Raw genomic sequence first — 27844 nt, forward strand, 5'->3', positions numbered from 1 at the left:
CAAGTCGATGGTCAGAGGGCAGATCAGCTCCACGGTAGGTCCTGGTGTCAAGGACATGGGCTCGCATCTGCTGGTCCGTCACTATGTAGCCCAGCAGATGTTCTTGCTTGGACCCGGCGTGCATCCATGTTGTTGTGTGGATGCGCCGATGCCGGAAGAGCATGTTGGTAACTACAAGCCCATGGGCTGCACAAAAATCTAGCAGCCTCCTGCCGTTGTTATTGAGCTAATCTGGCCCAAGCCTTCCAATCACTCCAGACCAAGTGCCAGTATCATGACCAACTCGGGCATTGAAGTCACCCAACAAGATGACTATCCCGAGGGGCCACTTTAGCTAGCACCTGTGACAGGAGGTCATAGAAGGCATCTGACACATCGGCCTTGCCTGCATCTCTCCACAGATGTTCGTCTTCAGTGGGGGCATAAGTAACCACGACCACCACTCCTCACATCCGGTTGATGGGAAGGCGAGCCCGAAGTAGCCTGGGCTCATAGCTTTCCACACCTCACCGCCACGCTCCCACACCGCCTTCATTCTTTTGTTCAGAAGAAGAGCCACTCCCTGTTGTTTAGTAGTCTCCTGCCCTGAGCAGAGGACTGTCCACCCTCATAGTGGCTGGAGCCAGAGCCGGTCCACTGGACCGCCTGAATGTCACAGAGATCCAGGCGGTACCGGTCCAGTGCCCGACAGAGGAGTGGCAGCCTCTCCTCCGCAGTGAGCGTTTGCACATTCCACGTGGCCATCCGTAGTGGTTTTTTGTTGTTTCTGGAGGTAGAGATTCAATCTCCTAGCTCCGTCAGATGGGGTTTAAGCAGGAGACGTCATAGACACCTGTCCCTCCGGGGCCTCCGGCACAAGCTTATTAATTAGATATCTTAGACGTGGTTTAGTGGTAATTAATTGAAGGTGGAGGGAGTACCACCCTCTCGCACCCGTCCAGAGCTCCCAGGGGAAAGTCTAATAGGAATTGGCCCTCCCCCCACAGCACTGTCCACGATAACGTTGCCCGTCCGGCACCACGAGGAGGTAGGGGGTTGTTTTGCCGGACACACACAGTAACAAGAACAACAACCGCCATTCGCCACTAAGTGGCGGTGACGTCACCATGGCGCTTGTGCCAGGCTATGTGCACGGGGTTGACTCAGGTGCCATGGGTCGACTGACTCAGCTGACTGGCCGATGCATCACCTGTACCCCCGACTGTGCCAACACAGTGTACACGCACACACAGTTTGTACACACAGTGTACACACACACAGTGTGTACACATACACATTGTATACACAGTGTATACACACACAGTGTACACACACACACACAGTTTGTACACACAGTGTGCACACACACAGTGTACACACACACAGTTTGTACACACACAGTGTACACACACACAGTGTACACACACAATAATGTTCACGTTGTTGTTGAACTCACGCACCCAAGGGGTCTCTGTTCAAGAGAGGCAACAATAGAAATGTAATCTAAATAAACTTAAACTCTAACCCTGACTTCGCTCTCTGACGTCACCACTCATTAACTTGTCGGCGTGAGACGCCAGGGAGAGCTGTACCCCGCTAGTGACGTCATGTCACCAAGGTATTCAACCCCCCAACCCCCCCTCGACCGCGCTTTTGAGCGTGACGTCTGGTTGGTCACTTCGGATTTCCGTTCCAGTAAACACATTCCTGCGGAGGGAGCTGGTAGGAAAGTTGGGTTGCTCGGTCAATGGCCAGGGTCAACGGCGGCGTGGTGTAGTCCGAAAATATGCCCGACTGTGAGGGCGGCCACAAGCCGGCGTGAGTAGGTTAAACGTTAAGTTTTATGAGGGCACCACGGGGTGACCAGCCCCTCCCCACCCTCCCCACCCCCTTCCCACCCTCCCCACCCCCCCCACCCCTCCCCACCCCCTCCCCACCCCCTCCCCACCCTCCCCCCACCCTCCCCCCCCTCCCCACCCCTCCCCACCCCCTCTCCACCCCCCCCCTCCCCACCCCCTCCCTCCCACCCCCTACCCAGCCCCACCCTCCCCACCTAGTCCCTCCACACTCTCCCCACCCAGCCCCTCCCCACCCAGCCCCTCCCCACCCAGCCCCTCCCCACCCTCCCCACCCAGCCCCTCCCCACCCTCCCCACCCAGCCCCTCCCCACCCTCCCCACCCAGCCCCTCCCCACTCAGCCCCTCCGTCCCCACCCAGCCCCTCCCTGCACGACGGATGGACGGACAGAATAATCCCCTGTGGGCTGGTGTAACCAGGAGGTTCCTACCAGTAAAATATTTTTTTGGGCAAAGCTACGCCCAGTCACTGACGGTTCATTAACATAATTTATTCATAAATACAGTCGCTCGTTCATTGCGACGGGTTCAGCAGCCAAGCCCAATCACCCCACATGGGCCCGAACTATTAACATAATTTATTCAATTCCACCGCTGCTTGTTGGGGGAGGGGATTGTGTAATGAACCCCGCTAGTGACGTCATGTCACCTCCTGCTGCCGCGTGACGGCCGGATATATCCGGAAGCTGCTGCAGTGCGCGCGCGCTCACTGAGATCCGAGGTGAGAAGTTCACATCGTGGTTGTTGTTGTCGTGGTTGTTGTTGTCGTGGTTGTTGTTGTTGTTTACCCAGGTAGAGCCTCGCTCCGTCTCTCTCGTAGGGATATCAATTGAGTAGCAGCGAGTATGGAATCGATGTCCAGGCTGGAACATTACAACGCGGGGCCTTGCCTCCTGCCCTCGCCTGATTGCATTTGCTTTAATTATCTGCTTAAGTTTAATTTGTCTTCATCTGGCTCACTACTTTGAAACTTTGTTTCTTTTAAATATTTCTACAGTTTTTTTTGTATCTTACCAGGCCAAGCCCACTTCAGCTGCTATACCGCTCTTGTTTTCAGAAGCGACCTTCCCACAACAAAGTGGCTTATCAACGTGTGGAAATGTCTGTCGGTCAAATACTCTAAACGCGTGGTGATGTTGACTGTAAACGTGGAGGGGAAAACCCTGAGGATCCGGAGGAAAATCCACGCGACCACGGGGAGAGAGAGACACGAAAACTCCAAATATACAGGAGGGGTCGTGATCGAACCCACCACCTCCTGTAGTCCAGGAGAGGCAGTTAACATCTCCCAGCCACCATGGTGCACACTCGAGTATATTCCACAATGAGTCTCAGCACTCTAATTCAGGAGCGTTCTGCCGAGTTGGTTTTGCTGATGCACCCTTTAGACCGATGAACAACTATTTTTATGATAATTGTTTTTTTACCCTTTTATCTGGCAACAAAACTGACTCCTTTTTTACGAGGAATCATGTTTGCATAGACCACAATACCTGCAGTCATAATGCAAACATAAAACATACTCTGACTAGGCTCTAAGGAAAGCTGTCTCGGGTGTGTGGACCAATCAACATCAAGGACAGTGCATATATAATCAGAGTTATGTTTTTTGTTCGCATTATGACTGCAGGTATTGTGGTCTATGCAAACATGACTGCTCGTAAAAAAGGTGTCAGTTTTGTTGCCAGATAAAAGGGTAAAAAAAAACAATTATATTTTTTAATGGCAAATGAGATTCCAATGGTGTAAACTATTTTTATATTACCAACCAAGGCTCACAGAGCTGTTAGATCTTTTGTCAGAAGCCACCTGGCCATAGATGATAGCTCAACGAAATGGCTTTTCACGTGGAAGATTGTAGCAGCCAAATAATCTAAATGCATGTTACTAAATGTGGAGGGGAAAATCGAAGGACCCGGAGAAAAAATAATCCGAGTGAGCGAGTGTACTCATTTGTGTTAGTGTACTCCGTGAGCGTACTCTGCGTGCGTGGGTTCGATTCCAACCCTGACGCATTTATAATTGCAGTTTACATTTTTTTTCTCTCCCTGTAGTGGCATTGATTTTTCTCAACATTTAGAAACATGCATTTTGAGAATTTGGCTGCAAAACATTTCCATATTATAACCCACAAAGTTGAGCTATCATTTGTGTCCAGGTCGATTCTGAAAAAGAGCTATGCAGCTCAGATGGCCTCACCTGGTAAAATAAAAATAGTGTACTGTGTTTGAGGGTTTTCCAATTTAATTTCTTACTTAGCAGTTAAAGATTATGTTTCATGAGGGTCCTGCATTGGACTGTTTGACCACCACCAAATATATTTTGAGTTTAGGTTTGGGAGAAAAACGGAAAACCCAGTGGAACACCAATGCGACGGTGACGGCCGACGCCAGGATAGCGGCCACGGGCTCGAAACGAGGGCAACCCGGCTCTTGTCCCAAGAAAGGAATCCGCTCCCCGCTGCCCTCCACGGTGGCGCATCGCCGGCGGGGCTGCACGTTGAGCCCCAACTTTTCTAGGAGGTTGGTACCTGTGTAGTGACATAGAATGGTCACTACTGTGTCGGCCTGTATGAGGGCTGGGGGCCCCAAGGGGGTGCCTGGGGGGTCACGTGCTGGAGGGATCCGGACCTTCCCAGAGGTGGGGGAAGTGAGGCGTGTCCTGGGAAGGGAGGCGTGGCCTGAAGAGAGCCAGCCACGCCGGGGCGGAGCCAGCCACGCCAAACCAGATATAAGCGTGGTGTGAACGCAGAGCAAGGCTGTTGTACTGTACTCCAAAGTGAAGACATCATCGGTCGTCAAGTCCCGAGTCGTCGTCCTGGGCCAGGCAGGCCGTTGCCTGCCTGGTCCAGTCTGTGTCGTGTTCCAGAGTGTTAGTGAGTTGAGGAAGGTGGTCACCACCTTATGTACAGTGTTATATTACTTACCGTTTAATAAATAGTGTTGCCTCCAAGCTGCGTGTGTGTGCACCTAATTCGGTCTTACTACATTTGGTGTAGAAGTGGTTATCGAACTTTCGCTGATTAATTTGAAGAAGCTGTACCCTTCGCTGCCATGGTGTAAAAGCTGGCAGCGAAGTGCAAGACCCAACCGGAGGTGCGGATGGACGGTGTGGGTTGCACCTGGCCTCTCCCTGCGATGACCCCGGAGTCCGGGGCCCCGGTGGTGTGCCCCGGGGGATGGGCGACTGCAGCCTGCATGGGAGGAGGCTGCGGGCCCGGGCTGGTCGCCATCGACGGCGAGTTGGAGCGACGTCGCTCGTCAACTCGACCAGCTGCTGGTGGCAAGGGAGTGGCCGGGTGTTGGTGAGTGATGGCGAAATTGCAAGATGACGCAGCTGTGGCGTTCGCGCCGTTTCGGCGGTGCCGGCGTTCCTGCCATTTCACTGTGGCGGCGTTCCCGCCAGTTTCACAGCGCCGGCGTTCCCGCCATTTGCATCATGCCGGCGGTTCCCGCCACTTCAACGTGCCGCCGTTCCCGCCATTTTTTTTACGTGCCAGCGTTCCCGCGGCGGCGGCGTTCCCGCCATTTCAACGTGTTGGCATTCCCGCACTTCCCACAGCCGCGTTCCCGCCATTTTCACCGCGGCAGTGGTTTCGCGGTGGCGGCGTTCCCGCCTTTTGCGCCTTGTGTGCTGCGCCGGCCTGGCGGCGCGCCGCTGCAGCCCTGTGATTACGGGCCTCCCTCCCCACATTGAAGTAAGAAGAGCGGGGGAGGGCATCGGTGGTGAGAGCGAGAGGGGCCCGTGATTGAAGAGAGGGTTTCGACGTTGGAGACACTGTTGGGAGGGACTTTTTCAGTTTGACTCTCTGGTTTTGTGTTCCTCGCGGACGGTTTTTCCCACTGTTCTTTTTGCATTTTGGCTTGTGTGAGTGTTATTTGGTGTTATATTGTTGTTGTGATGTTGTGGCCAGGAAGAGGTTGGCTTAGGGCTTTTGGTTTGCTATTCATAGGGATGTTAGTTGGGTGCTTGGTGTTGTGGTGTGATGCTGTGTGGCGTTTTTGATGCTTGGCGTAGGGGTTTAGGATTGGTTTGTTGTTGCGGTTGTCTAGGATTGTTGTTGTTTATATGTGGGGACTGGATGGAGCATTGCGCCAAATGATTGACTGTACGAACTTCGTATACTGCATATACTGTATTAATCAATTCGGCGATTTTGGACGTTTGTGTCTAGTTTTTTTTTGCTCTCAAAATTCGAATGCCCTGAGTCCCATGGTTAATGTTGAAGGGGATTTTGAAATGACAGGTTCGGTTTGTTTCAAACTCACTGGTTGGTTCCTGTCCGTTGTTGCACAGATGATGTCTTTTGTGCGGGAATGCTCCTTGTGTTCTACGTGGATCGGGGGTGCGTTTCCGTTAATTGCCGTCAAATTGCGTTGCTATCTCCACTCGGTTGGTACAGCTGCATGCTGCAATGCGAGTCTCGGAGATGATGTGTACGGATACGGGATGTGAGGTGTATTGTTGTGACCATTGAATATTCGGGATCGTCACAAATTGTGCGTACCTGTTCGGCATTGGATCAGTTCTGTGGGGGATCATAATTCAAATTGTATGTGTTGTGATCGTGTTAAATTGCGATGGTGACATGCTGCCATGGATTTGGAATTGTGCTGCTGGCTGTCACCTATCTTGGGGCGCAGGTCCTGACCAGGATGGCCCAGTGAGAGTTGCGTGTCTAACATGAACGTTGTGGTCCCGTCATGCTATGGCTGACGGCTTGACCTGACAGCCCAGAGATTGAAACACTCCGTGGTATGTCTAGCCTAGTGGGCTGTGCGCTCACAGGGCTCGGAGAGTGTGGTCCCGTCATGCAATGGCTGACGGCTTGACCTGACAGCCCGGAGATTGAAACACTCTGTGGTATGTCTAGCCTAGTGGGCTGTGCGCTCACAGGGCTCGGAGAGTGTGGTCCCGTCATGCAATGGCTGACGGCTTGACCTGACAGCCCGGAGATTGAAACACTCCGTGGCATGTCTAGCCTAGTGGGCTGTGCGCTCACATGGCTCGGAGAGTGTGGTCCCGTCATGCAATGGCTGACGGCTTGACCTGACAGCCCGGAGATCGAGACACTCCGTGGCTTGTCTAGCCTAGTGGGCTGTGCGCTCACATGGCTCGGGGAGTGTGGTCCCGTCATGCTGTGTCTGACGGCTTGACCTGACAGCCTGGAGATCGAGACACTCTGTGGCTTGTCTAGCCTTGTGGGCTGTGCGCTCACATGGCTCGGGGAGTGTGGTCCCGTCATGCTATGGCTGACAGCTTGACCTGACGGCTCGGAGGTTGAGACCCTCCGAGGCGCGTTGAAACAGTGGGCTGGAGATTCGTAAGGTTCAGGTGGAGTTGTCCTGTTACGTTGAGACTGTATCCCTCAGTTGTTAGGGTGCATGTTGTGCAGTGAGTGAACGATGGGTCGTCTCAGCTTGGTCGGTACAGCTATATGCTGCGATGCGAGTCTTGGAGAGAGACTGGGTCGTCTCAGCTCGGTCGGTACAGCTATATGCTGCGATGCGAGTCTTGGAGAGAGACTGGGTCGTCTCAGCTCGGTCGGTACAGCTATATGCTGCGATGCGAGTCTTGGAGAGAGACTGGGTTAAAATCCCACCGATATGGCCGACGCGTACTGCTGGTTGTGACGCCGCGTCGGAAAGGCGGTGGGGTGGTAACATGGAAATTCCCCCGATATGGCCGACGTGTGCTACTGGTTGTGACGCCGCGTCGGAAAGGCGGGGGGGGTGCTAACGGGTGACTGTCATTGCATGCGTGATTCTAACGGGGGGGGGGGGGGGGGGCTGTGCTGGAGCGTAAGTGGGTTAGCCAGTTTTCATGTATATTTGTTGTTAATTCCCCGTTTTCTGTGCGGTTCCCTTTTACCCTCGTCGATTCTGTATATATTACGTGATTGTATTTCTTATCGGTCGCCGGTCATTTATTGATGTTGCTGGTTCGGAGGCACGGCTGCTGTATTTTTTGTCCATCAGCTATAGTACAGGAGTACGGATTTTCAGCAGAAACTAGATCTCTGCTTTCTTGGTGTAATTACAGCCTATAGTACCATAAAGAGGCTTGGGGTTTTGGTTTGTTTTTGGTTTTCGATGTCTCTGCCTCTTCTCACAATCGTTGAGGATTTTTATGATTTTTGGCTGGCCCATCTAAAGTTGCGTGACCAGGAGTCGGATCCCTTTCTTGTTCAATTTGGCTTGTGGCCGAAATTCCCTCTAGCCGCATGCATTACATTACGTAGCATTTTCAAATAGTTGTGTTTTGAGAAGCTCACAACGACCCTATAAAAAATGCATTTGATACAGTAACAATGATACGCTAATCAATGTCTGGTTATAGTCAAGGGATTTTCCCCTGCTGGTCAACCATGTTACGCATGTTGATGATCTGGTCATGGCTACTCAATGATATTGAGTTGGAGAATCGTGTTCTGTACCTGGAGAATTCCATGACGAAATGGGGCCTTGCATATGTTCTACAAAAAGATCACCTCCCTGGGAAAATCTTGACTTAAAGCTTTCGTAACTGCAGGAATTAATATTCTTTGGGTCTTTCGGTTAAGTGACGTGACTTTACCGAAAGACCCAAAGAACACCTCCCTGGGAATTTAATGTCATACAGCACTGCACCTGCTCAGCTCTCCATGAATAATCAGGTCGTTCTACACGTGGTGGAGGAGCTCCTATAACTGGTTAATGTGTTCACGACCAGCTTTGGTTTGGCATCCAAAGTCTCACTTCAAATTTGTCTAGCAGCATTCTTTCATTAGGCTCTGTAACACTATGTGGAAGCTGCCTGGACTTTTTTTACGTACAAAGCTGTGAGTGTCCATCGCCAAGGTCTAGTCCATTGCAAAGGTCTCGTCAAAAAACAGGCAATAGTCTACATTATAGACTGCCAATACACTCACCGAGGTTAAGAACCAGGCTACAGTCTACATTATAGACTGCCAGTACGCTCACCCAGAGGCGTAGCTAGGGGGGGGGCAGGGGGGTACATATGTCCCCGGGCGCCAAGGTAAAGGGGCGCCAAAATGAGGCTTACAACGTTACATTATCACTTATTGCGGCGAGCGCGGCAGCCTGAAACTACTGCGCAAATCTACACCTCAACCTAAAAGTTTATATATCCCGCCACACACAGCCTACATTGCATGTAATTACATTTTCTCAGGTCATAAGATTTGTGGATGTGGATTTTCAAACTAAAAAAGTAACTATCAAAAAATCTTTTTTAGGTTATATCGAGATACATGCAAAAGATGCAGCAAGCCTAGAAAGAGTCATCGTCGAGATACTGAAATTTGACAACATACCTCTAGCCGACTGTCGGGCACAATGTTATCACAATGCTGCTGTGATGACTGGGCATATATCCGGCCTTCAACAACGAATATGTGACAAAAATCACAGAGCATTGTTTGTCAACTGTGACAACCATCTGTGAAGGATGTCGTCCCTGACTTACAGTATCCTGGAGTCTACAAATTGAGTTGCATTTGTGGTGATTGCTACATTGGAGAAACGAAACGTCATGTTTCTGATCATGTCCGCGAGCACAAGTCAGATCTGAAACACGGCAGAACTGATTCTTCGGCCGTTGCTGATCATTGCTACAACTCTGTGGGCTCTCATGAAATTGTCTTTTCCGATACCAAGGTTCTCTGCAAACCTACTGGCTACCATCAAAGGTTTGTACACGAAGCCATACAAATATACAAACACAGACATAATTTCAACCGTGATGATGGGTACAAACTTAGTAATCACTGGAAAGATGTTATTAACCACGCAAAAAAGACTTAATTACACTTTTTGGACCATCTTATCTGACAGGCACTATTTTAATTTACTTCACCGAGTGTTAACATCCCCAGTGTTTAACAGTAATCTCTTCATTGTTCTTTGATCACCGCTCACCCTCCGTCCCGACACGTCTCCATTCATTGTGTTTAGCACTACGTGCAGTCTTTGATCACCGCTCACCCTCCGTCCCGACACGTTTCCATTCATTGTGTTGAGCACTACGTGATGTCTTTGATCACCGCTCACCCTCCGTCCCGACACGTCTCCATTCATTGTGTTGAGCACTACGTGCAGTCTTTGATCACCGCTCACCCTCCGTCCCGACACGTCTCCATTCATTGTGTTGAACACTACGTGCAGTCTTTGATCACCGCTCCTCCTCCCTCCCGACACGTGTCCATTCATTGTGTTGAGCACTACGTGCAGTCTTTGATCACCGCTCCTCCTCCCTCCCGATACGTTTCCATTCATTGGCTACCACAATCTGATAAGCTCTCCAAACCCCCCCCTCTCCACCTCCCTTCAACTTGCTTATAAGGGATTACATCTTGAATCATTGCTTCACTTGATGCAGCTAATTCGGCTGTGACGGTCCCACCTGATGACGGAGACTTGTGTTGCCTCCGAAACGTCGTGATTTTTATTTTTATTTTGTTTTATTTTACTTTCATTAATTTTAATGTTTTACCTACGTGACTTTACCGAAAAAACCTAAGAATATGTGACAACCACAGCTTAAACTTAGCAGGAGTACACTCAGCTAAACAGGATCCACTTGTCGTCACGTTTTTTGGAACAGTTGAAAGTATATATTTTTCTCTCGTTCAACAATTCGTTGGGAAGAGTTAAAAAAAGCTGTGCCCATCACAGTAAAGCGGGAGTCTGAAACACGCTGGAGTGCACGATCAGAAGCTGTTAAAGCTCTCTATGAAGGAATGGATGAACTAGTAGGGCTGCTAGACAAATTGTCGGAGGACGTAACTATGACGCCTGAAACCAGAAGTGATGCAGAACAGTTACAGGCATGCGTATTAAATTTTTACTTCATAGTTTTATTACATTTCTGGAATGTCATTCTTGGAAAAATGTATCGTGTTCAGAAGCGCTTACAGGGTCCTACTATGAATTTCAAGGAAGCAGCAACTGATCTTGAATTTTTGGAGCATGAATTTGTCCAGCTTCGTGATGATTTGAGCCAAGTTGCTGTAAAAAACGCCAAAACAAGATGCACAGCCTGGGGGATCGATGTGGACAGAAGAATTAGGTGACGTCGGAAGATGCCGGGAGAACTGGCACAGATGTCGATGCAATTCGTCGAAATTGCACGGATTTTGGAAATTTCTATGACACCGACATCAATGGCCACGAACTTTTCACAGAATTTGGAGATTGCAAAATGCTGCTCTGTAACCGGAATTAAGTTCTACCAGAAACTCCTTTGGATCTTCTTGGTTTTATTGTGTTTTATGGAGACGACATATTTCCGAATTTGCGAATTTCACTGCAAATTTTATTAACAGTAGCAGTTTCAATTGCAAGCTGTGAGCGGTCGTTCAGCAAATTGAAACTTATTTTGTCGTATTTGCGTGCTTCAATGGGACAAGATCGTCTCAGCGATCTTGCTCTTCTTAGCATTGAAAGAAAAACATTGGAAAAAACATATTTTGATTACGTGATTGACCAGTTTGCGACAGTGAAATCAAGAAAAAATAATCTTTCGTAGACTATGTCAACCAGTCTACGACAGTGACTGAGTGAGCCATGTAATATAATTTCTAATAATTTGCTTCTTTATATACAATGTTTCATTAAAATTGTTATTCCTTATTCGATGTAATAGGAAAATGTGATTAAACGGCGGGGGGGGGGGCGCCAATTTTATAGTTCGTCCCCGGGCGCAAAATATCCGAGCTACGCCTCTGCGCTCACCGAGGTTAAGAACCAGGCTCCAGTCTACATTAGTCGTTTTTTTTTTCTTCTATTCACTTTATTTGTATTATTATTTTCTATCTACGTAACTTTACCGAAATAACCAAAGAATATTAATTCCTGCAGTCACGAAAGTTTTAAGTCAAAATTTAACCACCTTTTTACCATGCAAGTGTATGAACATGTGAAGTTTGTATTTGCTGTCAAGTATATTGACTCGATTGAACATGGAGGTTAAATCATAAATATAGTTTATTTTAGTTTTGCTTTGGAAATTTTCATAAGAATGGAAACAGTCAGGAAATTAACACAGCACATATGCAGCTGAAGTTAAATCTGTTCATCCTCGCATTCAAGCTCATCTGAGCCTGGCTTCACACCTCTAAGTTGCAAATGAACATTAATTTATACATTTCTGCATAATACAAATAGTATTATTTTCAAAAGCCTTTGCTAGGTTAACAAATTTTTCTTAAATAAATATTCCTGTCATAGCTAGACAACCAAAATTGTGTGCTTGGAGTTTTTGGTAAACATTAATTTTGAAGACACTAGGGTGTCCAGGCATATTTATGACCATTTGCCCTCGCATTGTGTGCCTTAACAGCCCTTTGTGATGAATTGGGGAATCTCTTTCACTATATCATGAAAATATGAATATGTATAGATGTCATGTGTGACTGTGTATATATGCATTCCTCTGTGCCTCAATACTCACATAGATGGTGTGGACATGCTTTTCTGTTTGCAGCTGACGCTCTCTCTGCAGAATTGGCCTGATGGAGCAAAGGCACTCAGCGCAGTTCAGTACAAGAAGGAAACAATGCGACCAGCATGCAAACAGCACGGATCGTACTGGAAACTTGACACAGCACCAGAGAACACACACAGGAGAGAAACCCTTAGAGTGCTGTGTGTGTGGGAAGGCATTTTCAGATTCATCTACTCTTAAACAACACCACAGAACACACACAGGAGATAAACCTTTTAAGTGCATTCTGTGTGGGAAGGCGTTTGCAAAGTCATCAAATCTTAAGACCCACCAGAGAACACACACAGGAGAGAAACCTTTTAAGTGCAGTGTGTGTAAAAAGGTGTTTGCACAGTCATCCATTCTTAAATCACACCAGAGAACACACACAGGAGAGAAACCTTTTAAGTGCACTCTGTGTGGGAAGGCGTTTGCAATGTCATCAAATCTTAAGATCCACCAGACAACACACACAGGAGAGAAACCTTTTAAGTGCACTCTGTGTGGGAAGGCGTTTGCAAAGTCATCAAATCTTCAAACCCACCAGAGAACACACACAGGAGATAAGCCCTTCAAGTGCAGTGTGTGTGGGAAGGCATTTTTTGATTCATCTACTTTTAAACAACACCAGAGAACACACACAGGAAAGAAACCTTTCAAGTGCACTGTGTGTGAGAAGGCGTTTGCACGGTCACCACATCTTCAAAGACACCAGAGAACACACACAGGAGAGAAACCTTTCAAGTGCACTGTGTGTGAGAAGGCGTTTTCACAGTCATCACATCTTCAAAGACACCAGAGAACACACACAGGAGAGAAACCCTTCAAGTGCACTGTGTGTGAGAAGGCATTTTCATGGTCGTCATATCTTCAGACCCACCAAAGAACACACACAGGAGAGAAACCTTTTAAGTGCAGTGTGTGTGGGAAGGCGTTTGCAAAGTCATCAATTCTTAAATCACACCAGAGAACACACACAGGAGAGAAACCTTTCAAGTGCACTGTGTGTGAGAAGGCATTTGCAAAGTCATCAATTCTTAAATCACACCAGAGAACACACACAGGAGAGAAACCTTTCAAGTGCACTCTGTGTGGAAAGGTGTTTGCAAAGTCATCAAATCTTAAAAAACACCAGAGAACACACACGCATCAGAAAATCCACAAGAAGTGTAATCTGAAATCAGCTTGTGAAAGTCAAAGTGCTGCAATGACCCCATTGTTCATGAAACAAGAACCAGAAGACAACCCTAGCCTGGACACTTTGAAAGGTATCAAGGTGAAATATGAAGAGGCGAAGGTGAAATGTGAAGAAGTAACAGTGAAGAGCGTAGAAGTGAAGGTTAAATTTGAAGATGATTCAACTCCAAAATCGGACCTTCACATAGATGGAGGCAGTGTGAAGCAGGAACTAAATTCTGACTGTGAGGCAGAGCGAGGCAACTCCCAGGAGTTTGTGGATGTGGAGGTGTGGGTGGACTTCTTAGACAATGCAATGTCAAATGGAGACCAGGTAGATGTGCAAGCTTGAGACAATTAAGCTCCAATGGATGCACTTTTGTCACAGGCCTTTCTAATGAATATAATGTGAAGTTGAACACTCAATTTCTATGTTCAAACTGCAGTGTAAGAGTGGCCAGTTTTTGTGGGTCTGTAGGTTGGGTCGTTCTCGAATCCGGGAGCGACTCATGTGTTTTCTAACATATCTCATCTTAGACACTCGAAGGGTGCCCATAATGGGCATCTGCCCCTGTTTTCCACAAGGTGACCGTTCACTGGCCTGCATGTGGATATGAGTTTGTAAGTCGGGGGCGATGATTGATATACCAGTCGGATTTGAACCTTGAACCTCTGCAACAAATAGAGAATGTACTACTACTTGGCTTCCCTTTATGAGAGTGCTGCACATATAGGCCTCATCTCGGCAGAGATCAACTTGTAAATACGTTGCAACGTGACGCAGTACATTTCAGTATAGTAATAAAATGTTGCCAATGTGCCCTTTGATTATTTTGAATCATAATTGAAAGAATACCTTTCTGATTTTGTACGTACATGCAACATTTTGTGTGTTAATGTCAACCATGGAATATGTGATGTCAGGACAAAGTATCTGTTTTGGTGGTAACCTGTACAAAAACTCATGTGAGAGCTGTTTTTTTTGTGATACGAGTCAAAGGGTATTTTTGTGAATCAGGACGCATCTGACTGGGGCAACTCATTGTCTTTGAAATTGGGAGCATAGTCGGATCATTCATCAGTTAAGGTATGCCACTTACAAGTTACGTATAGGAGATACATTCTCCACAAGACCACTAATTATCATTTTGTATTACGTATACATTTTGTCGAACTGAGACTTGAAATGGACCTTGCCGATGAACATCAGTTAAAGCAAGCCGGACTGTTGAGACATTGGACACCAAAACCAGTCCACAGGTGGCTTGTACTAAACACATGTGTAGTGCCATAAGAGAGGAGGGGCTGCTGGGCGCTCTAGGATCCTAGGCAGATAAGCCCTCGGCGCCAGGCGCTAGGATCCCAGGCACCCCAAACAGTTAAGCCCCTTGGCGCCACCAACGGGGGGGGCTGTGCGTGCTCTGTGGGATATCTGGGGTCGCACACAACCCCACCCCTCGTTGGGGACGAGGCATAAAAGGGCAGCTCCCTGGCCGATCGGGGCCAGTTGCAGCTCAAGACCCAAGACCAGCCAGCTTAGGACCGTGGACCCCCTCGTCCCGCTTGTCCTTGTAAGGGCCGGGACGCTGTGAGGGCCAGTGGTGGGACTCTGGGACTCCTGGCTCTACGTCCTTGTAAGGGCGAGTTCAGAGGAAGCCAGAGTCCAGACCCGCACCTTGGCTGGGTCGGGTCAATTAGCCTCCCCTAGGGTAATTGCAGCCGGAGGACCCCAGAGCGTAGCCAGAGTAGTGTATCTAGGCTGTGTACCTAGGCTGTAGCAGAGTATCAGGACTGTTGGAGTGTTGTAATAAAGAAGATACCTCTACAAGTGTCTCCGGAACCCATTACACATGCATTCCTAAAAGGCCGTGGTATTTATAGTTTGTGTAAAACATTCCTTTGTTTCGTGTAGAGAACGTTGAATGAAAGATGTCTGCCGATCTGTTTTTTCGCAAGGAGGTACTTTAAAGAGCACATTTGAAGGCATCGTGGATTTTTGTTACAGATTTGTATTCTAGCCTAGGTTTTATTGAATCTTAACTTCTATTTAAATACAACTTTAGATATATCTGTCTGCATTGATATCCCACCTTGTTTACCACATTTTACTTAAATATGTAGACGCTCCCTCTGAAGACGTCACCTCAAATTAACGAGTGGGTTACGTCAGGGCCTCCCCCTCTCTCTGGCTTGTGATGTCACCAAGAGCAGAACTCGCCTCCACGGAATCTAACGACTGCACTGTCTTGGAATGCATTTACACAGTAATCAAATCTTCACAACTGCCAGGGAACACACATTAAAAACCACTTATTGTACACTTGGAAGGCCTTTTGAATTGTCTTGAAACTGAAACACGCGTAAGGAGGTCTACAAGGAGCAGAGTCTGAGATTGACGTGTGAAATTTGAAGTTCCATAAGCCCATCGTTTGTGATGCAAGGACCCAATAAAGATGACAGCTGGGAAACGTCACCATTCGTGAAGGTGTCCTGTGAAGGCTCTAGGGTTTGACTTCCAGGTCGCTAATGGAGCCCGAGACGAATCACAGCCATTTGTGGATGTGGAGGTTTGGGAGGACTTTTCGGACAATGTCGAGTAGAAGCAGACAGCATGTGTGACCAGAAGTATTGGGTAGACCTGTAACCAAAAGCACGAGACACGGTTTCCCAATGTTTATTTCCGATATTCAAGGGGCGGCTGTATTTTCTGTCAATCGAGTACAGCAGGGGAGTACGGATTTTTACTAGAAACTATATCTCTGCTTTCTTGATGTAATTAAGGCCTATGGTACACTAAATAGGCTTGGTGCTTTGGGTTCCTTGATTTCGATGTCTCTGCCTCTGCTCACATTCGTTGAGGATTTTTATGATTTTGGGCAGGCCCATCTAAAGCTGCGTGACCAGGAGTTGGAACCATTTCCTGTTCAACTCGGCTTGTGACAGAAATTCACTCTGGCCTAATGCATTACATTTGTAATGTGAGGTTACACCTGGATGATGATGATTGGCTCTGCTGGCTTCAGCCCGCAACCAATGGGGAGTCGAGTTTGGGGCGTGGCCTTGGAGCCGTACAGTAGCTTCGGGAAAGTTCCAGGGGTGTGGCTGAGGATTGGCTGCGGGGCATCACGTGAGCCAGGGATTTAAAGGAGCGGAGAAGCCACGCTGGTGCCTGCCACGTGGCGGGCCGCTGCAGTCTCTCTCTCTCGCTGTCAGCCAACAGCGTGAAGGAGCAAGGGAACTGGAGGAACGAATGTGGTGGAAGCTGTGAACGAAACTGAATAAAGAATTCTCAATTCACGACGACGTCTCAACGGGGTTTATTACACATCACATAGCATCTTCAATAATTATGTAGTTTGAGAAGCTCACAATGGCCGTATAAATGAATTGCATTCGTCGCGGTTAAAAATAATGTGCTTATCGATGACTGGTTATAGTTAAAGGATTATTCCCTGCTGGTCAGCCCTGTTGCATCTGCTGATGATCTGGTAATGGCTACTCAATGAGATGGCTGGGTGAGGTGCCATCTCTTGTTTTGCCGGACACACACAGTAACAATAACAACAACCGCCATTCGCCACTAAGTGGCGGTCACTTCACCATGGCGCTTGTGCCAAGCTATGTGCACGGGGTAGACCCAGGTGCCATGGGTCGACTGACTCAGTTGACTGGCCGATACACCACCTGTACCCCCGACTGTGCCAACACACAGTGTACACACACACAGTGTACACACGCACAGGGTACACACACACAGTTTGTACACACAGTGTACACACACACAGTGACGTCACCACTCATTAACTCGTCGGCGTGAGACGCCAGGGAAAGCTGTTCCCCGCTAGTGACGTCATGTCACCAAGATATTCAATCCCCCCCTCCACCGCGCTTTTGACTGGCGGTTCATTAACATAATTTATTCATGAAAACCGTCGCGATATTATTGCGACGGGTTCAGTAGCCAAGCCCAATCACCCCACGTGGGCCCGGCTCATTAACATAATTTATTCAATTACACCGCTGCTCGTTGGGGGAGGGGATTGTGTGGTGAACCCCGCTAGTGACGTCATGTCACCTCCTGCTGCCGCGTGACGTCACGATATCGGAAGCTGCTGCACCGCGCGCGCGCTCACTGAGATCCGAGGTGAGAAGTTGACATCGTGGTTGTTGTTGTGGTGGTTGTTGTCGTGGTTGTTGTTGTTGTTTACCCAGGTAGAGCCTCGCTCCTCTCGTAGGGATATCAATTGAGTAGCAGCGAGGATGGAATCGATGTCCAGGTTGGAACATTACAACGCGGGGCCTAGCCATGCGGGTCCTTGCCTCCTGCCCTCGCCTGATCGCATTTGCTTTAATTCTCTGCTTAAGTTTAATTTGTCTTCATCTGGCTGACTACTTTGAATTTTTTTTCTTTAAAATATTTCTACAGTTTTTTTATCCTACCAGGTCAAGCCGACTTCAGCTGCTATACCGCTCTTGTTTTCAGAAGCGACCAGCTCACAAAAAAGTGGCTTATCCAAGGTTTCACTGTTATTTGTTTGTGTGTGATATATTGTACTAGGGTGGCAAGATGTCAACTACCTCACATAGTATGCAGAATGTCGTGGGTTCGATTCCAACCCTGACGCATTTATAATTGCAGTTCATATGTTTTATTTTTTTTCTCTCTCCCTGTTGTGGCATTGATTTTTCTCCACAATTAGAAACATGCATTTTGAGAAATTTGCTGCAAAACATTTCCATATTATAACCCACAAAGTTGAGCTATCATTTGTGTCCAGGTCGATTCTGAAAAATAACTATGCAGCTCAGTGGGCCTCACCTGGTAAAATAACAAGTATAACCCGTAAAAACAAAGTTTTTCACTATAAATCCTTTATATGCGTGGCAGCGAACTTAATATAAAGGATTTTAAAATATATTCGCCTGTGGACGACGCGGGGATCGATCCCGCGACCTTTGGCATGGGAAGCGAGGGCGCTACCAACTGCGCTACTCCGCCACGGCCTGTGGAGGGGTTACGCTCTGGGCTCTTATTCTGTGACGTTCAACCAAAGCCAAGAATGAGTTCTATTTGAATATATGTAAAATAATTTTTTTTTGCCTAAAAAGTGTAACATTTTGGGAATTTTTCACGAACATTAATTGTCTGGCACAACGAGTGTGTGGAAAATGTCAGCTCGATTGGATCACGGAAGTGGGTTAAAAAACGACCGAAAGATTTGCACGGTCGTAAGCAAGCAAGCACGCAAGCATGCGAACTTAATATAAAGGATTTAAAAATATTGTACTGTGTTTGAGGGTTTTTCAATTTAATTTCTTATTTAGCAGTTAAAGATTATGTTTCAGGAGGGTTCTGCATTGGACTGTTTGACCACCACCAACTATATTTTGAATTTAGGTTTGGGAGAAAAACGGAAAACCCAGTGGAACACCAATGCCGACGGTGACGGCCGACGCCAGGATAGCGGCCACGGGCTCGAAGCGAGGGCAAACCCGGCTCTTGTCCCAAGAAAGGAATCCGCTCCCCGCTGCCCTCCACGGTGGCGCATCGCCGGCGGGGCTACACGCTGAGCCCCAACTTTTCCAGGAGGTCGGTACCTGCAATACACTCGTGGCATAACACGCTCGACACGTATAACTCCTGGTTACATACCTGGTGTCCGAGGCGACCCTTAAGGGTGACCCTCCCCAGCAGTCCCATCCCACTTCTACTTGCAGTGTGCAGCGCACGATCTGGGGCCTGTAGGCGGCTCACATCAACCCCGACCACGCTGCAGTGTGTTGCACTCACGAGTGACGTTACCGCCCCCCGTGTCCAGCAGAATCTGGGTACGCCGCCTGTTCACCTGCCCTTCCACGAGCAACGTGGCCCCCATTATTCCTGCCACAAGCTCCCGCAGCCAGTCACCTGCAATTGCCGCATTCTGGGGTGTTGTCGGCATCTGCGTGGGGGTCACTCGCTCACCATTATCACGACAGTTTATTTGTGTTGGGACCACGTCGATTGCACCCCTCTGTGGTCCCCTCTTTAGGGAGGCCTTGGTGTTTAACCCTGGTGCTTCTCTCGCGCGAGCAATCTGGGGACAGTTTCTCACGAGATGCCCCCATTGGTCGCATAGATAGCACGCACGGGGAAGGGCGGTGGCTCCATAAGAGGCCCCTTGTCCACTCCCCCTTCCCCTCCCAGTGCGCATTTGTTCGAGTTCTGCCTCTTATTGAGATACTCGCCTGGTTAGCCCCCCGACCATGGAGCGTAGCCCTCCCACCTCGGACTGGACTATCTCCGCTGTAGACTGCAGCTTGGTCACATTCAGGTGTACTTGGGTCACCTCCCCGCATACTTGGGTTACCTCCTCGCGTACTTGGGTCTCATGGCCTGTGAAATCTCCTATGCCGGTCTGTATCCCTGCCACCCATCCTGGGGTTGTCTCACGGGATCCCGGAGGCTCCCTCGTCCCCTACCCCCCTCACCTCCTCCTCTGGAAGAATACTTGCAATGGTGCTATCCCGTCCCAGCCGTCGGAATTCCGCACGCTCGCGAGCAAATCTCTTACACACACGCGTGCTCGGCAAGGGTGTTAAATGGGGGATATGGGCAGTTCGCATCTGGCTGCCACCCCGTTGTGCTTGTCAGATAATGCTGAACTTTCTCGGTGGCGAGGCCATCTATGAACTCGGCAGTGTATCCCAGGCGTGCGCTCTGTGTTGGCAAGCGTGATTTATTTTCATGCGTGCTCACTGAGATCCGAAGCGAGAAGTTCACATCGTTGTCGTGGTGGTAGTTGTTGTTTACCCAGGTAGAGCCTCGCTCCTTCTCTGTCTTGTAGGGAGGCCGCTTTGGATTGCACCACTTTTCGATTTCACATTAACATGCTAATTTATTACGTTAACATCACTTGCCCCGGCCACTTCTTTATGACCCTTGGGCTACACCCATTTCAAACCTTCTAAAACAGTCTGCCTCAGCAGCAGACCATGCATTTTCTATCAGAGTGTTTTTGTTTGCATTCTGACCACAAGTATTGTGGTTAATGCACACATGATTCCTTGTTAAAGGTTTCAGTTTGGTGTTTTAACATCTTAACACCTGTTTTGTTGCCAGAAAAACGGGGAAAACCTATTCTCATATTTTAGTACTGGAAAAGGTTCCATGATGAAATATTACAGTATATTATAGGTGAGCCGTGCGTGTGCAGAGAGGACAATAAGGACCTGGAAGTTAATTAATTTTGTGGCAAAAATGCAGGCCTGATAATATGTAAGGATAATGTGGTAAATGAGAAAAAATATAGCAGCGGCGGGGTGTTGGAGTGTGCAGGTGTTACAGGTGTTGATGGTGAACAGGTAAGCTAAAAATTGTGTGAAAAACATAACTTACCCTTGAGTACGCATGGAATTTTTGATGTGTGTTTGTTTCATAGTGTTGGCGCAATTTGGTTCTCAAAAAAACACAAAGTCTGCTTTATTTATATACATTTAAACTCATCTTGGAATGTTTTGTATACGGTTTCTCCACATTTATTTCAGTAATTTAGTTTATTGGGAATACAGTACAGTACTTATTTCAATTGTAATGTATATTTTATATGCCGTTTACCTAACCCCATTATTTAGGTCAGGCTTAAATGTTAAATATCGGAATTTTAGCTTTCGCACGGCACTTTCCAAGAATGTAACCTCCACGCTATTCAAGGGGCTGCTGTATTTTCTGTCCATCAGCTATAGCACAGGAGTTCGGATTTTCAGCTGAAACTAGATCTCTGCTTTCTTGGTGTAATTACAGCCTATAGTACCATAAAGAGGCTTGGGGTTTTGGTTTGTTTTTGGTTTTCGATGTCTCTGCCTCTTCTCACAATCGTTGAGGATTTTTATGATTTTTGGCTGGCCCATCTAAAGTTGCGTGACCAGGAGTCGGATCCCTTTCTTGTTCAATTTGGCTTGTGGCCGAAATTCCCTCTAGCCGCATGCATTACATTACGTAGCATTTTCAAATAGTTGTGTTTTGAGAAGCTCACAACGACCCTATAAAAAATGCATTTGATACAGTAACAATGATACGCTAATCAATGTCTGGTTATAGTCAAGGGATTTTCCCCTGCTGGTCAACCATGTTACGCATGTTGATGATCTGGTCATGGCTACTCAATGATATTGAGTTGGAGAATCGTGTTCTGTACCTGGAGAATTCCATGACGAAATGGGGCCTTGCATATGTTCTACAAAAAGATCACCTCCCTGGGAAAATCTTGACTTAAAGCTTTCGTAACTGCAGGAATTAATATTCTTTGGGTCTTTCGGTTAAGTGACGTGACTTTACCGAAAGACCCAAAGAACACCTCCCTGGGAATTTAATGTCATACAGCACTGCACCTGCTCAGCTCTCCATGAATAATCAGGTCGTTCTACACGTGGTGGAGGAGCTCCTATAACTGGTTAATGTGTTCACGACCAGCTTTGGTTTGGCATCCAAAGTCTCACTTCAAATTGGTCTAGCAGCATTCTTTCATTAGGCTCTGTAACACTATGTGGAAGCTGCCTGGACTTTTTTTACGTACAAAGCTGTGAGTGTCCATCGCCAAGGTCTAGTCCATTGCAAAGGTCTCGTCAAAAAACAGGCAATAGTCTACATTATAGACTGCCAATACACTCACCGAGGTTAAGAACCAGGCTACAGTCTACATTATAGACTGCCAGTACGCTCACCCAGAGGCGTAGCTAGGGGGGGGCAGGGGGGTACATATGTCCCCGGGCGCCAAGGTAAAGGGGCACCAAAATGAGGCTTACAACGTTACATTATCACTTATTGCGGCGGGCGCGGCAGCCTGAAACTACTGCGCAAACCTACACCTCAACCTAAAAGTTTATATATCCCGCCACACACAGCCTACATTGCATGTAATTACATTTTCTCAGGTCATAAGATTTGTGGATGTGGATTTTCAAACTAAAAAAGTAACTATCAAAAAATCATTTTTAGGTTATATCGAGATACATGCAAAAGATGCAGCAAGCCTAGAAAGAGTCATCGTCGAGATACTGAAATTTGACAACATACCTCTAGCCGACTGTCGGGCACAATGTTATCACAATGCTGCTGTGATGACTGGGCATATATCCGGCCTTCAACAACGAATATGTGACAAAAATCACAGAGCATTGTTTGTCAACTGTGACAACCACAGCTTAAACTTAGCAGGAGTACACTCAGCTAAACAGGATCCACTTGTCGTCACGTTTTTTGGAACAGTTGAAAGTATATATTTTTCTCTCGTTCAACAATTCGTTGGGAAGAGTTAAAAAAGCTGTGCCCATCACAGTAAAGCGGGAGTCTGAAACACGCTGGAGTGCACGATCAGAAGCTGTTAAAGCTCTCTATGAAGGAATGGATGAACTAGTAGGGCTGCTAGACAAATTGTCGGAGGACGTAACTATGACGCCTGAAACCAGAAGTGATGCAGAACAGTTACAGGCATGCGTATTAAATTTTTACTTCATAGTTTTATTACATTTCTGGAATGTCATTCTTGGAAAAATGTATCGTGTTCAGAAGCGCTTACAGGGTCCTACTATGAATTTCAAGGAAGCAGCAACTGATCTTGAATTTTTGGAGCATGAATTTGTCCAGCTTCGTGATGATTTGAGCCAAGTTGCTGTAAAAAACGCCAAAACAAGATGCACAGCCTGGGGGATCGATGTGGACAGAAGAATTAGGTGACGTCGGAAGATGCCGGGAGAACTGGCACAGATGTCGATGCAATTCGTCGAAATTGCACAGATTTTGGAAATTTCTATGACACCGACATCAATGGCCACGAACTTTTCACAGAATTTGGAGATTGCAAAATGCTGCTCTGTAACCGGAATTAAGTTCTACCAGAAACTCCTTTGGATCTTCTTGGTTTTATTGTGTTTTATGGAGACGACATATTTCCGAATTTGCGAATTTCACTGCAAATTTTATTAACAGTAGCAGTTTCAATTGCAAGCTGTGAGCGGTCGTTCAGCAAATTGAAACTTATTTTGTCGTATTTGCGTGCTTCAATGGGACAAGATCGTCTCAGCGATCTTGCTCTTCTTAGCATTGAAAGAAAAACATTGGAAAAAACATATTTTGATTACGTGATTGACCAGTTTGCGACAGTGAAATCAAGAAAACATAATCTTTCGTAGACTATGTCAACCAGTCTACGACAGTGACTGAGTGAGCCATGTAATATAATTTCTAATAATTTGCTTCTTTATATACAATGTTTCATTAAAATTGTTATTCCTTATTCGATGTAATAGGAAAATGTGATTAAACGGCGGGGGGGGGGGGGCGCCAATTTTATAGTTCGTCCCCGGGCGCAAAATATCCGAGCTACGCCTCTGCGCTCACCGAGGTTAAGAACCAGGCTCCAGTCTACATTAGTCGTTTTTTTTTTCTTCTATTCACTTTATTTGTATTATTATTTTCTATCTACGTAACTTTACCGAAATAACCAAAGAATATTAATTCCTGCAGTCACGAAAGTTTTAAGTCAAAATTTAACCACCTTTTTACCATGCAAGTGTATGAACATGTGAAGTTTGTATTTGCTGTCAAGTATATTGACTCGATTGAACATGGAGGTTAAATCATAAATATAGTTTATTTTAGTTTTGCTTTGGAAATTTTCATAAGAATGGAAACAGTCAGGAAATTAACACAGCACATATGCAGCTGAAGTTAAATCTGTTCATCCTCGCATTCAAGCTCATCTGAGCCTGGCTTCACACCTCTAAGTTGCAAATGAACATTAATTTATACATTTCTGCATAATACAAATAGTATTATTTTCAAAAGCCTTTGCTAGGTTAACAAATTTTTCTTAAATAAATATTCCTGTCATAGCTAGACAACCAAAATTGTGTGCTTGGAGTTTTTGGTAAACATTAATTTTGAAGACACTAGGGTGTCCAGGCATATTTATGACCATTTGCCCTCGCATTGTGTGCCTTAACAGCCCTTTGTGATGAATTGGGGAATCTCTTTCACTATATCATGAAAATATGAATATGTATAGATGTCATGTGTGACTGTGTATATATGCATTCCTCTGTGCCTCAATACTCACATAGATGGTGTGGACATGCTTTTCTGTTTGCAGCTGACGCTCTCTCTGCAGAATTGGCCTGATGGAGCAAAGGCACTCAGCGCAGTTCAGTACAAGAAGGAAACAATGCGACCAGCATGCAAACAGCACGGATCGTACTGGAAACTTGACACAGCACCAGAGAACACACACAGGAGAGAAACCCTTAGAGTGCTGTGTGTGTGGGAAGGCATTTTCAGATTCATCTACTCTTAAACAACACCACAGAACACACACAGGAGATAAACCTTTTAAGTGCACTCTGTGTGGGAAGGCGTTTGCAAAGTCATCAAATCTTAAGATCCACCAGACAACACACACAGGAGAGAAACCTTTTAAGTGCACTCTGTGTGGGAAGGCGTTTGCAAAGTCATCAAATCTTCAAACCCACCAGAGAACACACACAGGAGATAAGCCCTTCAAGTGCAGTGTGTGTGGGAAGGCATTTTTTGATTCATCTACTTTTAAACAACACCAGAGAACACACACAGGAAAGAAACCTTTCAAGTGCACTGTGTGTGAGAAGGCGTTTGCACGGTCACCACATCTTCAAAGACACCAGAGAACACACACAGGAAAGAAACCTTTCAAGTGCACTGTGTGTGAGAAGGCGTTTGCACAGTCATCACATCTTCAAAGACACCAGAGAACACACACAGGAGAGAAACCCTTCAAGTGCACTGTGTGTGAGAAGGCATTTTCATGGTCGTCATATCTTCAGACCCACCAAAGAACACACACAGGAGAGAAACCTTTTAAGTGCAGTGTGTGTGGGAAGGCGTTTGCAAAGTCATCAATTCTTAAATCGCACCAGAGAACACACACAGGAGAGAAACCCTTCAAGTGCAGTGTTTGTGGGAAGGCATTTTCAAGTTCATTTTATTTTAAAAGACACCAGAGAATACACAAAGGAGATAACCCCTTCAAGTGCAGTGTGTGTGAGAAGGAATTTTTACAGTCATCACATCTTAAAAAACACCAGAGGACACACAGAAGAGAAACCCTTCAGGTGCACTATGTGTGGAAAGCCATTTGCAGATTCACCGATTCTTAAAAAACACCAGAGAACACACACAAGAGAGAAACCTTTCAAATGCAATGTCTGTGAGAAGGCATTTGAATGGGCAGCATTTCTTAAGATCCACCAGAGAACACACACAGGAGAGAAACCCTTCAAGTGCACTGTGTGTGAGAGGGCATTTGCACGGTCATCAGATCTTCATCGACACCAGAGAACATACAGGCATCAGAATATCCCCAAAGAGTGTTGTCTGAAATCGACTTGTGGAAGTCAAAGTGCTACAATGAGCCCATCCCTCCTGAAAAAAGAACCAGAAGTACATTCCAGCTTGGACGATATGAAATGTTTCAGGGTGAAATGTGAAGAGGCGATAGTGAAGAGCAAAGAAGTGAAGGTAAAATGTGAAGATGTGATGGTGAAGAGCGAAGATGTGAAGGTAAAATGTGAAGATGAAGATTCAACTCCAAAATCGGACCTTCACATCGATGGAGGCAACGTGAAGCAGGAGGAGAATTCTGACTGTGAGGCAGAGCGAGGCAACTCCCAGGAGTTTGTGGAAGTGGAGGTGTGGGTGGACTTCTTAGACAAAACAAAGTCAAATAGAGACCCGGTAGATGTGTAAGCTTGAGACAATGCAGCCCCATTAGATTCACATTTGTCACAGGCCTTTAATGAAAGAATGTGAAGTTGAACACTCAATTCTTAGGTTCAACCTGCAGAGTAAGAGGGGGCAGTATTTGCAGACCTGTGGGTTGGGTATACAGTGATCCCTCGTTTATCGCGGTTAATGGGGACCGGAACCCCTCACGATAGGTGAAAATCCGCGAAGTAGGATTGGCCCCCTAGGAATTTCCGTATATGTGTGTGTGGGTACCAGAATGTTTAAAATATGTATATTTATACTTTATATATATATTTTACTTAAATCTATTTAATTATAAAACCCTAATATTATACATTCACTCTCTCTCATACGATACGTATTATGGTGTTCTACACTCACCAATGACAGTAGTATCTTGAGACTTGACTCCAGTAATGACGACGACGACAATGACAACGATGATGCGCAGCCAACCAGCTCACGGGATACATCCACCCGTGCTCTCATTCGTCGATCTCGCGCCGGGAACCAATCACGTGCCTTGTCTGAGTGCCCGTGGGTATGTACAAAGCCTCTGAGAGAGTTTCTCTCTTTGTCTGGCATCCTGGGAAACCGTTTCTCTCGCGCATCACGATGAAACAACGCTGCTTTCCGCAATACGGCTGCCGATATGGCGGTATTTTTGAATTTTTTTCGATGAATATTTTTGAAAAATCCGCGATGCACTGAGGCCGCGAAACTTGAACCGCGAAGTGGCGAGGGATTACTGTATCTATATCAATTTATAACATTTTTGACATGCGTTTTTCTGGATTTTGTTGCTATTCTGTCTCTCCAAATTAACCTACCATTAAAATTATAGACTGATAATTTCTTTGTCAGTGGGCAAACGTACAAAATCAGCAGGGGATCAAATACTTTTTTCCCTCACTGTAAATAATATTTTGTTTTTACTTCCAATCCGTGATGAGAGGACGGAATACATGGTGACAGCAAGCACACCCTTGCACAATAGATCACTACTTCACGACTTCAAAGGCCACAGCGCCCCTTTTTGACAGAGACTGCAAGTCTGATGCAAAAAATGTTAAACACTTCCAACCCGTGATGGAATTGTGGGGAACGCTGCCCAAAACGAATACACACAAACAAGGATACAATTGTGTTAAAAGCTTTCTTTTCATCACATAATCTTGCCGGCGAATGTATTAAAGCTCTTAGCCAATTGATGCACATTTGTTAGACAAGCAAGCACACTACCGCACACCATTGTTCCAAGGCATTACGTTAATTGCATAATCTAAAAAATGAATTTATTGAGGTCTACCTTTGCTTAGGCACATGTTTTTTTATTACTGTTCGTATGAATATTGTCACATTAATTTCCTGTCGCTGTGTATGATCACCTTATTCTGAAGAATGAGCCAATTGTTCTGTTACCCAGTTTGACAAACATAATTATTGAGGGTTAAATGTACGGTTCAATGAGGACATCTCCAGGAGTACTGTTGGCATTCCTTGCATAAGAGTTCGCATATTAGAATGTTACGTGTTTTTTAGAGATTAAAGTTGCTTAACACAGAAGAGTCTGAGTGGTGCCTTCCTAAGT

The 27844-nt window shown here is 46.5% G+C and overlaps 2 protein-coding genes across 4 annotated transcripts; both read left to right on the forward strand.

Annotated features, from left to right (window-relative positions):
• The first annotated feature begins 2492 nt into the window (after positions 1-2492).
• Positions 2493-24759, forward strand: LOC144742075 (uncharacterized). Of its 3 annotated transcripts, XM_078624577.1 has the most exons (4): positions 2493-2556; positions 4168-4357; positions 12321-13157; positions 24626-24759. In XM_078624577.1, the coding sequence occupies exons 3-4, from the start codon at positions 12349-12351 to the stop codon at positions 24627-24629; spliced, it is 813 nt and encodes a 270-aa protein (XP_078480703.1). In that variant the 5' UTR covers positions 2493-2556; positions 4168-4357; positions 12321-12348; the 3' UTR covers positions 24630-24759. The 3 variants fall into 3 exon arrangements, with proteins under 3 accessions (XP_078480703.1, XP_078480706.1, XP_078480705.1); XM_078624580.1 differs by lacking the exon at positions 4168-4357 and having other exon boundaries at positions 2502-2556; XM_078624579.1 differs by lacking the exon at positions 2493-2556 and having other exon boundaries at positions 3370-4357.
• On the forward strand, positions 24654-27819 carry LOC144742074 (uncharacterized). Its single transcript, XM_078624576.1, has one exon. The coding sequence runs from the start codon at positions 24654-24656 to the stop codon at positions 25662-25664; it is 1011 nt and encodes a 336-aa protein (XP_078480702.1). The 3' UTR covers positions 25665-27819.
• The last annotated feature ends 25 nt before the right edge of the window (positions 27820-27844 follow it).

This window comes from Lampetra planeri, unplaced genomic scaffold (assembly GCF_965212315.1).
Source record: "Lampetra planeri unplaced genomic scaffold, kcLamPlan1.2.h2 scaffold_845, whole genome shotgun sequence".
Lineage (NCBI taxonomy): Eukaryota > Metazoa > Chordata > Hyperoartia > Petromyzontiformes > Petromyzontidae > Lampetra > Lampetra planeri.